General features: G+C 35.8%; 1 protein-coding gene across 1 annotated transcript; it reads left to right on the forward strand.

Moving 5' to 3' along the window:
- Window positions 1-1682: 1682 nt before the first annotated feature.
- On the forward strand, window positions 1683-11302 carry MMP12 (matrix metallopeptidase 12). Its single transcript, XM_024574608.3, has 10 exons — window positions 1683-1816; window positions 2709-2941; window positions 3536-3684; window positions 3773-3898; window positions 6723-6884; window positions 7755-7878; window positions 8712-8845; window positions 9211-9370; window positions 10125-10228; window positions 10785-11302. The coding sequence occupies exons 1-10, from the start codon at window positions 1718-1720 to the stop codon at window positions 10883-10885; spliced, it is 1392 nt and encodes a 463-aa protein (XP_024430376.2). The 5' UTR covers window positions 1683-1717; the 3' UTR covers window positions 10886-11302.
- The last annotated feature ends 616 nt before the right edge of the window (window positions 11303-11918 follow it).

Consider the following 11918-nt stretch of genomic DNA (forward strand, 5'->3'; position numbering starts at 1 on the left):
TGAGCACTTGCTAACATCAGGGTAGTTTTAGGTGCCAGGAATACAGTGGGGACAACACAGACAGACCCTGCTCTCATTGAGCAACACCCTGCTGGTGGAGAGCCAGTCTGCCCATAGTTTCTAATAAATCCCATTTTTTCTGCTTTCTAGCTAATGGCATGTTCCTCTTATGATGCTTGAGTTAAATCCAGTATTTGAAAAGATCACCTTATAATTCTTCTATGTGAACTTTTTTACCCTGAGTCCTACAGCCACACCTGTTTGCAGACTGCAGACGCATGATGTTCTCCTTTCAGGCCAAGGGGAAGGGAATGAATAGTAGTGAGCACGTGTAGTACGGGCTGGTATTTAAAATGCAATGTCCTATTTAATCATTGCAAAAGCATAGGGAAGCCAAGGTTATCATTCTCATTTTTCAAATGAAATACTTGAAGATTTTAGAGATCAAATCCCAGAGTTTGAAAAAAACAGAATTTGGAGGTGGATGCCAGGTGCAATGCAGAGGGCCTCCTTTCCTGCGTATGTGGGACTGGATTCAGTCCCCTGGGCCCCAGCCGCAGGGCAATGCTGGGGAGCAGCCAGCATTTCCCAGGCCTGGAAGATGAGGCAGAGCAACAACTGAATCATAACACAGTATTTTGTCTCTCCCTACCAGCACCCCAGACTGTTCATATGGCAACAGGATTCTAACCTTAGCAGTTAACTCCTTGATGCTTTTTCTAAAATTATTTTTATTGTATTTTCCCCTGTTACCATTTATCCTCCTTATATCCTCTACCCCTGAAACCACCACAGCATTGTCCACGTCCATGAGTCCTTTTTCTTTTTTCAATCTTCAAACATTCTCTATTGACTGACAGGCAGATTCCATGTTAATGGGACAATTAAGTCACAGGAAAATAAAGCTGAACTGATAGCAAGGAAGAGAGGTTCTAGAGGCAAATTTTTCTACCTCCCAAAGTTGCAGTGTTGGTCTTCGTGCTCCCAACTCCAGACAATTTCCTCCAGGGACATTTGCTTCTTGAATCTCTCTACCCAGCTACTCATTGGGAACTGGGCCTCTACTCAGATGGCTGAAGATCGGAAGTTATAGAAACAGGGCCTAAGCCCATACAACTCATAGAATGAACGCCAAAGCATCATGATGTTATAAACTTTTCTTTGATAAACGTGTAATCTCTACATCACAGTACTCTAGGGAGTTAGATTCAGCTTGGAGAATATTCCTCTATTCTAGCAAAATAATTTTATTTCTCTAATCTTCTAAATTTATTTTCTTATGAAAGCCTATAATGAACATAAATAAAGTATTACAGGGAATTTCAGGTACTACACTTTCTAAAAATTTATTTTTTAGTATTTATATATTTTAGGTGTTCAGTATTTCTTGTATGATGGCTTATTTTTTAGGGTGGGTAGAAATAGTGGCTGATTTTATTTGAAGAAATGTAACTTGTCTGAGTGAGTGATGACTTCATTGCTAACTGACCCATCCATGGGGTAGATGCTGACTGACATATTGTTGGTCCTAGAATAAGGTCATGCTTTTTGTGGGTTTTGAGACATATCAAAAGAATATGATATCAACTATGAGTCACTCAAAGGACTTCATATTCACAGAGGCTGGCCTAGGGACTATATAAAGAGTGACATTCAAGGAACTTGTTCTGAAAAGGAACAGAGTGACTTACATTAAGTCATTCAGGAGAAGTTCAGAATGAAGTTTTTTCTGTTGATATTGGTCCTGCAGGCTGTTGCTGCTCCTGGAGCTGCTTCTTTGATAAGCTCTGAAGAACACAATAACAACATTGCTAATGTAAGTACTAATGCTTTCGTACTTATCTATGTTGATTTCTGTCTTAAGATTTATTGCATGACCAGTCTTTTCTTGAGAAGTACCATTTGAAAACTGGTTTAGCAGGCTATTTGATTTTAGCACTGAATTTTTCTTTGCCAAAAAGGAATGTAATAAAGAAGTACTGGTTTCAAAGGAAAATTATAAAATTGGGGGCGAATTTGTCCCTTCTACTAAAAAGCTGAGGCCATGTAGTTAGTTCAGAATAATTGGTGTTCTACTTCTGTTATGGTATTTCATCTTAACCATTTAATGCTGGTTAATAATCTGAGATTTGAACAATGTCTTAATTGATTTAGCCAGTTAAGTCTGCCATTATAATTGAAGAATATTCTTTACTTTCACTATCTCAGATATTTTATTATGAGCAGTTTTTAAAATATAACTTTTCAATTTTTTTATATGAGTTCAGATGATTTCCCATTTTCTAAGACTGTTGCAACTTTGAATTTGTCATAGTTGTCCATTGTATTGAAGGCTTTCTATTTTTAAGCAAGGAATTTTTCTCTCAACTTAAATTAATAATTTATGCATCTGACAATAAAGATTTTGAGGCTTACTAAATGCCATGATGTGCTAGATACATAAATAAGTTCTAAAAAGTAGAAACTAGTTTGAAGAGGTAAAGACATAAAGGTGTTTTCACTGGGCTTCCAGAAATCAATCTTACTAACACTTTATGACACATCTTTGACGGCACAGAATATTTTTAATTTTTTTATTATAATTGTATGATACCTGGTTCAAAATCATCAGTGTGAATTTGAGTCATATATGCAGGGCTCCAATAGAAACCTTTAGATGTATAATAATGTAATACTACATGTATTTTTTCCATGATTTCTCGACACAGTTTTATAACTTAAACCTGGAGATAACTCCAAAGGCAAAAATGAAAGTCAATACAAACTTCATGGAGAAAAAAATTCAGGAAATGCAGCAGTTCCTGGGGTTAAATATGACTGGGCAACTGGACAAATCGACGCTGGACATGACACACAGACCTCGGTGTGGAGTGTCTAACGCTCAGGAGTTTAAGACAATGCCAGGGAGGCCAGTGTGGAAGAAACGTGTTATCACTTACAGGTGACATCATAGCCATGTATTTTTCTATTTTCTCATAGGTCTGACTTCTAGCAACCTGAACCATTTAGAGATAGTCTTAAATCTGGTAGCAGATAAGAAGCCTTCCTCAACTATTAACACTACCCTTTTGCTAAAGTTCGTTATCTCTGGAAGGAGGGGATTGTTCATCCAGGGATTGTTTGACTTGCTAGTCCAGACCAGACTAATAAGGCTGCGAATGAAAGGATAATGAAGTTAAATCTACAGTAAATAAGACACAGGAGAAAGTTTTATAGAATAGTCAAGATGAATAAATGCAGAAGTCTTGGAGCAGGGGCAAAAGTCTTAAGCTTCTATGAATGTAAATCTCTCATAATGGTGACCTATAAATCATAAATAAGAATGAATCAAATTAGATTCTGTTTAAGGAGGAAGCTGTCCAAGGGAAAATGTCTCTGTAGTATAAAAAGTATGTTCTTTTTCTTTTTATCGGGACAATTAATTTATGAAATGATTCATTCTCTAATGCTGCTAGGAGAAATGAAATATCACAATAAGACAAAATTAACACATGGTTTCCATATATTTTTCTATTTTTTCTTTTGACTGATAAAGAATCAATAATTACACTCCTGACATGAAGCGTGAGGATGTTGACTATATCATCCAGAAAGCTTTTCAAGTATGGAGTAATGTGACCCCACTGAAATTCAGAAGGGTCAACGCAGGCGAGGCTGACATTATGATACGTTTTGTATATGGAGGTACAGAACTTGGACTTACTTCATCTGTATCATTTGGCATGACCTATAGCATATATAGAAGAACTGATTTTCTTCTCTTTTTAACAAGCTCATGGAGACTTCAGTCCTTTTGATGGCAGAGGTGGAGTTGCAGCTCATGCTTATGGACCTGGACCTGGTATTGGAGGAGATGCACATTTTGATGAGGCTGAATTCTGGACTAAAAACTACAGAGGTAGGCAAACAAATAAACAGACAAACAAAAACGCACAACCCCCCCCCCCCAACAAATTCTAAATTGCATCATTTTGTTAAATCATTTTGAAAGGCTACCATCTGAGAAAGAATTATAGGATAAAAAAAAAGTGTTCTGATTATAATCTAGACACTAAATAAAAAGTAACACTTTGTCCCAATTATACTCTATAAATTGCGGATATAGGATCTATCTTAAAGATCAGTTCTTAGAATCTGAGGATGAGCTAGTTGGTTAGCATAAACTCAAGCACCTTAAGAACTACAGTGTATAAAAGTAAGAGTTGTTAAGTGATCAGTTTTGCCAATGCAACCCATAAACTCAAGACAACACAGATGCTAATTTTGTGTATGCTAACAATCCTGAACTAGTGTGGTCATCTTCATGATCCATTATATGGTGATAGTTTCTTAGGTTTATAGTGACACAGAAAGATGATGCTAGAGAGAATTTAGAGATCCTCGTAGAGATACACAATGTTATATGGCCATGCAGTCACTTGTTCTGGGACAAAAATTTCAGAACGCCCAACTGATCATTGAATAATACCTTGTATGTATTTACTGAGGGGCTGTAAGTCACCATTCCTATCAAAGAGTTGGAAGATAGGGAAAATTAGTCTCTGTTTGGAGGAATCACTTTCCATTGGAAAATTCAAACTATCAAATCAGAAGCCTTCTTAATCTCTCCATTGGAAATCCTAGATTATATGACTAACTTATGTGGAAAGTAAATGGAAAGTCATCAAGAATGAGTTTTATTCAGCATCGCCCTTTCTCTGGGTGATAATTATTGACATTAGATGGCAATATTTTATAGATCAGAAAGACTAGTTGTTTTAGTCTGACACATGGTCTAAAACTTATAGAATTCTTGAGTGATAAAAGCAGTTTTACATTGTCAAAAGACAAATGATGTAGGATTAGGTTTTTACTGAGCTGAAAATTCTCAGCTAGACATGTTAAATTTGTCTAAATTTTATACAAGGGAATTTGAGTTTTATAATAATTTCATCTGATGTGGGAGACTTGTGCTAGTTAGCTAGAATATTTTGGAATTCTAAAGGGCCCTAGAAAAAATCATTTAATATAGTTTTTTACAGTTAGAGGATATTGAGGCCAACAGAAAGTTAATGGCTAGTTTGTGGAAAAGCTGGGGTCAGAACATGCATTTTCTAGTTCTTATCTTGGTCCAATGTGTACTTTCTACCTGTCCATGTTGCTTATTTTTAATTGCCTTGATTATATATTTTCAAAAAGTTAAATTATTTATAAAAATTCTAACTTCAAGTGCTCATTATCAACATAATTTTTGACACATTAAATGAATAAACAATTAGCTCAATAGTTATTAAGTTTCTATTATAGTTTAGCTGATGCGATGTGGGTATTTGGCTATAGAGATGAAAAGGACCCAGTCCTGCCAGTTTGTGTGCTAGTTTGAAGAGCTAACAAACTAGCAACACACAGAACACAAACAGAAATTCATTATTTTAAGATAAAGACCAGTGCTGGTTTTTTATCCAAAGTATTATATGAACTGGAAATAAGATAAATTTAGGTCTAGGCCAAAATAGAAAAGGCTTTGTTTACTCTTCCTTGTATCATGCAGAGTGGAAAGAATGACAAAGTCTATGTTTCTTTTTCATTATCTGAGAGAAGCTAAAGCATTTCTGAGTTATCACTAAACCCTTGTGTTACAAGAAATGTTCCTAGACATCCCCAAGAGAGAGGTGTAGATTCTATGTTCACACTTGAGTGCTGGCGAGTATTTCAAGTCCAGGCTCTGAGGCTAGGTGGAATGTGACCCTGGGCAAGACAGTTCTGAGATTCAGTTTTGCCAGAGAAAAAGAAAGACAAAAATAAATGTATTGGACTAGAACACAGATTAAAAACTAACAGTAAGGGAGTTAATAACTAACAATCAAGTCTTCTTGGATTTGAGAAACTTGACAGAAAGGACACACCCCTCTTTCTTACCTACAAACGTGCATCCTCTAGGGCATAAAGAATAAATGGACAGGAATGACTATAATTTGGCAGTGTACATGTGCCTAATTTATAAGCATAGTCTCTTAGTTCATTTAGAATCATGTGTAGAAAAAGGATGAGATTTAGAGCCAAGAAATTTGGGTTTGAATCTTAGGTTCTTGGGTCAGCTCTTAATTTGGTCAATTAATCTTGCTGATGCTGTGTCCTCATCTTAAATAGAGTATATGGTGGCTTCCTATCAGTTGTATAAGGATTAGACATAATGTGGTGTATTTGTCAGTGACTCATAGTACCTGGCAATTAATATGACCTTTTATTTGGGTTTAGTAAGGAATGGATATGAGAGACTTTTTAATATATCCACTCAAGATTAATCAAAACTGAAAGCAGAATGAAGTGGGAATGATTTAGAGGAAATGAGAACTATTGAACACAGCTATGAGTTATTCTAGAAATTTTCACAACATAATATATTTCATTTGTGTGATAGTGTGGTGGTCCTTAACCAAAGGCCATTCTGCTCCCAAGGGGACATTAGACAATGTGGGGAAACATTTTGGTTGTAAAAACTGAAGAAGGATTTTCTACTTATTTAATGGTAAACCAGAGATTTCTAATCATCTATAACAAACAATTATCTGGCCTGTAGTGTTAATAGTCCAAGGTTGGAAAACCTTGTGCAAGGAGGGGAAACAAGTGAAGGATTCCCAAATGTTTCTTTTTTCATTGTGTCAGATTTAAAATGTGTTATTGTCTTCTAAATGCCATTATATTTCATTGCTCTTTTCCCTTTTTGGTTGGTTTCCTCTTAGGCGCCAACTTGTTCCTAATTGCTGTTCATGAGTTTGGCCATTCCTTGGGTCTTGGCCATTCCAATAATCCAAAGGCCATAATGTTCCCCACTGTGAGTTATGTTAATCTCAACACATTTCATCTGTCTCCTGATGATATACGTGGCATTCAGTTTCTCTATGGTAAGTTGAATTTATTTACCATTTTGCCTTATAAACATATTCACTCTTATGAATGAATAGTTTTAAGATATCTGCATTTGGATAAAACCTTAATATCTATATTTGCTTTTGAACCCTATGCAAATTCTATGAGGTAGATAGCACAGATATTATATTCATTTTTATAGATGAGCACCAGATACCTACTATGTTAATGCCAGAGCCAGAGGCAGAACTAAGCCTTCTGGTTTCAAATCTGTTATTTCTATGCAATGTAACATCATCTATTAGAGAAGGCACACAGAGAAATAATTTAACTGGAACAAAAAAACCAGAGTGAATAGATTTTTTTCCTCAATGATGTTGCAGCTACATGGGGGAAAAAATCTTTATGGTTTCTGTCAATGTTAAAAAATCATAAATTGCTTTCTATGCATTTTTCAAGAAAATTAAATGTTTTTAATTCCTTGTTCTATTACAGTTGTCCCCATTTTCCCCCCATTTCACTCTCTCCCATTCTCCTCACTCCCACCCCCAATGTTCAATCCCCCCCACCCTGTTGTCTTTGTCCATGGGTCCTTTATACACTTTCCTTGAAGTGACCCTTTCCCTTCTTCCCCCCATTATCTCCCTCCTCCCTCCCCTCTGGTCACCGTCAGTTTGTTCTTTATTTCCATGTCTCTGGTTCTATTTTGCTTGCTTATTTGTTTTGTTAATTAGGTTCCACTTAAATGTGAGATCATATGGTATTTGTCTTTCACTGCCTGGCTTATTTCACTTAGCACAATGCTCTCCAGTTCCATCCACACTGTTGCAAAGGGTAGGATTCTTCCTCATATGACCTAAAGTGCATGTTTTTTCCTAATACTTCTTGAAATGCTTTTTTTTCAGGAGGTCCAGAAAAGGACAAACCCTCATCAAACCCTAACAGCATAGAACCAGGTGCCTGTGATCCTAATATGAGATTTGACGCTATCACTACAGTGGAAAATAAAATCTTTTTCTTTAAAGACAGGTAGGATTGTTTTTATACCTGACCAAGTGCAAAGGTTCTGTCCTAAAGTGGCTTTTGTTGTTGTTGTCATTGTTGGAGAATAATGGAAAATCAAGTAGATGAAAATTATGAGTAGGGACTTGGACTTGGTTCTGTAGGTAGTGGAGAGATCTTGAAGATTTTGAAGCAAGACAGTGTTATGATTATATTTATGTCTTAACTGGAAAACTGGCATTAAATAATGGGTTTTCAGTAGAAATCTGGTTGGGGAAAGATAAGACAGGAAACAGAGCAGCCAGACAATTTTAATCAAGGATAAAAATAGTGTCTGGAGCCAAAGCTGTGATAGAGCACCTATTTAAAGGATTTGATTCTTGATTACAGGGAAGGGAATTCCAGGATGATTTATGGTTTCTGTCTTACAACACAGACTGAAGCAGATATTGGTGGTGTGTGGCAGTAGAGAAGATTAGTATTTGGAAGAGAGGACAAATATCCTTCATATTTGGAACTCAAAAACTGAGACACTTGAGGATAAGTGACTTCCCTTAGATTACAAAACTAACGAATGGATTTTGGGACCAGACTACAACTTAGATCCCTTTATTCCAAGATCGAGGTTATTTCCCTATAACAGTTTGCCTGTTAATACCATTGCCTGCTAATAATCTACAGATCATCAAAGAATTCATTAGCATCCTTTTCTTGTGGTATTCCTACTCAGACATCCATGGAACAGCATATGAAGATAGTGGGAAGAAACATTAAATCATTTCACAGGTCCTTCCACTCACCTTTCATGATTCCTGAATCTACAACTATTTTAAACACATATTTAATGTTTTACACATCAGGTTCTTCTGGTCGAAGCTTCCTGAGAGTCGGAAGAGCAATGTTAGCCTAATTTCTTCTTTATGGCCAACCTTACCATCTGGTATTCAAGCTGCTTATGAAATCAGAGCTAGAAAAAAAGTTTTTCTTTTTAAAGGTAATTCCAATTTTTAGTTTTGTTATTTAGTCTACTTCAAGGAAGAGAATAAATTAAGGAACCACTACTTTTCATAAATAAAGGCCAAAAAGCACTCCGAGTTGTATTAATTGTACTCTGAACTATTATCTAAAAGAGATCAAATACTTAGATAATACATAAAACTTTCAGGAAAATTTGTAAAATATAGATTATGATACTTGTGGGAAAAAATACAGAACCATAGGTGGTGGGCCGTGTTTAAGAACAAGGAACAATACATTTTGGAACTGTGGGGAAAGAATGAGGTTTGTAGTGAGTCAGTACATATTTCTATTACTCTTTCTGTAGGATTGCAATGTACCTTTTTTTCTTTGCTTTTACAGATGATAAGTACTGGTTAATCAGCAATTTAAAACCACAGCCAGGCTATCCCAAGAGTATACATTCCTTGGGCTTTCCTGACTTTGTGAAAAAAATCGATGCAGCTGTTTTTAACCCACATCTCCATAAGACCTTCTTCTTTGTGGATCATCAGTATTGGAGGTGAGCTTTAATGGTTAGTAATTTGACCTCTAAGGTTTGTGAAACAGACAAGGAACGCGACTTTTCCAGAAGATGATTTGCTATGCAAATTCCCAAATATCCTTGACCTTCCTGGGAAAGGGATCAAGAGACTGTAGGACTGGGATAGTTATTGTCACTCTAAGTTTCCTTCTCTGGACTTTCGGATTCTGATCTACTAGATAACACCCAATGTGTTTTAAAAAGAACACTTTAAATAAAATGTCATGGTATTAATCACAGTGGAAACACATTGGACAATAGTGGTAGAGATGCGTGGGACCTGGTCTTTACAGCCAGTTTAGAGGCTCTACAGAGTTTCAGATTCCCTTCCATTACCATTGGACTCAAGAAAACAAAGAGAGGAGACTATCCCCTGAGGGATGGCTGACCCTGCAAGGTCTTTACTGACAGGAATTTAGACAACCAGGCTCTATAAAGCAGTACTGGGCACTGGTGGAAGCGTAGTGGAAGGGTGAGGAAAGTGCTTGACTAGAAGTCAGGAGGCCTTGGATTAGAGTCCTAGTGGGACTTGAAACAAATCAGTGAACTGTTTAGGTCCTTGGGTGTCATATCATTGTAGTTTAAACCCTTTTTAGTACGAGCCTTTCAGGAGAGGAATAGGTGGATTTTGTTGTTCCTGTCATGAAATGTCAAGTTTATGTCATGAGATCTATTTCTGATGGAGTTCCTGCTGATTATTTTTATTTATGTATTTATGTATTTATTTATTCAGGTACAACGAGAAGACACAATTCATGGACCCTGGTTATCCCAAATTGATTGCCACATACTTTCAAGGAATTAAGCCTGAAATTGATGCCGTGTTCTATTATAACAGTAAGTAGATTAGAGAACTGTGAAGATACTTGAAATCCCCCTTTAAAACACTGTCATTCATACTTTTTTTGTACCTGCATTCTTTACTTTCCTTTTAGCTCCTTTTACACTTTATGGGTTCTCATGGTCTGGGGTTGTGGGTGAGGTGAGAGAAGCTTGAGTTTGTTTGAGTTTGTGTTTGTGAATGTCTTTAAGCAAAGTGATCCTCAGCAAAATTGTTGACTGGGCCAAGTTTGTTTTTTCTTTCCATCCCTATGTTCTTTTCATTTCCTCCATCAAGGATTCTGTGTGATCTACCAGAGTTCAACTGAGTTCTCCACCTGGAGTATAACTTTTCAAAACCCATTTTCATGTTAACAACCTTCTCAATAAAATTAATGAAGATATTTCATACTGAAATGATTGGAAACAGGCAGATATCTTGGGGCCAAGGGACCCAACATTCATATACTCGAGTCAGACCTTGTCTAATCTAGATAATCTATAAAAACACAAATCTATGTTATCTTTTTTCAAAGAAATACAAGCAGAGTTAAACTATTCATTTTTTTTTTAGGACACTACCATTTTTACCAAGGATCTAACGTACTTGAATATAATGTCCTGCTCAATCGTGTCACCAGACGGCAGGGAAGCAACATTGACTTTCATTGTTAGGAATAATGGTATAATTACAGGTGTTTGTCAATTCACTTCAGTTTAATAAGTATTTATTGTATACTTGTTATATGCCCAGTGTACTATTAAATCATGACATATATCATAAAATAAGATAAAATCTGTAGGACATAGATAAATGATCATATTGGTAAATGATTATACAGAACACATAAGATTTTATAATTTAAAAATCCTCATTGTCAATTTTTACTTGACTCTGCAATTAAGTTTGAAAATAGACAACTTCAGTGGACAAGAGCATATCTTGGTCCCTAACATCCTTATACCGAGAGATTATAATTATTTCTCTGGCTTAACCAAAATTAAGAAATGATTTGTTTCTTTGACCATTAAATGTTTCCACAAGGGTATCATTTTAATTGGAGTAAAAATAGAATATACCTAGATCTTAAAAATGACAATAATGTAAGATATAATTAAATTATATAATTATGTTGATAATGTAATATTATTCTGTTGACAATGTTGACTTTTCTAACATTTCACATAAAGTATACATATTTATGTTGTTCAATAAAAACATTTAAAGAAAGTATTTGGTTTCTAAGAATTTTTCTTGAAAAATGGAAAGTGTATTTGAAAATAATCCTCGACCTACCCCTAAATAAAACTAGTCTCTGTGATTATACTAAAGGGTGAATAGAAATATGGCAACTGGGAAAAAAAGAAAGTTGTATTTGCTTTGGCTACTTGTTTAAAGCCACTTGAATATTTAGTCTCAAGTCCAGAAAACTTCACCAGACTGCATACAGCTCCAGGATGACCTATAGTGTATGACCACAAACCTGAAGAGAAGAAGGGATGAAAGAGGAACTTCCCATTTTGGCAAAATTTCCATTGCAGATCAAATCTCACAATATGGGCCAGTAATTGCTATGTGACCTTGGCAAGAGATTAAATCTAACGTTCCTTAAATTTAGGAGAAAATATTAGTGGTACCCATGTCATAAATTTATTGTAGAAAAAAGTGATTAATGATATATTGCAAGAACATCACGCTGGTAGCTTG

This window comes from Desmodus rotundus, chromosome 5 (assembly GCF_022682495.2).
Source record: "Desmodus rotundus isolate HL8 chromosome 5, HLdesRot8A.1, whole genome shotgun sequence".
Taxonomy (NCBI): domain Eukaryota; kingdom Metazoa; phylum Chordata; class Mammalia; order Chiroptera; family Phyllostomidae; genus Desmodus; species Desmodus rotundus.

Excerpts from the sequence above, each read along its gene's own strand:
- MMP12 (XM_024574608.3), top strand. The coding sequence starts at position 1,718 with ATGAAGTTTTTTCTGTTGATATTGGTCCTGCAGGCTGTTGCTGCTCCT. Across the intron at positions 2,942-3,535 it reads AAACGTGTTATCACTTACAG|AATCAATAATTACACTCCTG; the intron begins GTGACATCATAG and ends TGACTGATAAAG. Across the intron at positions 3,685-3,772 it reads GATACGTTTTGTATATGGAG|CTCATGGAGACTTCAGTCCT; the intron begins GTACAGAACTTG and ends CTTTTTAACAAG.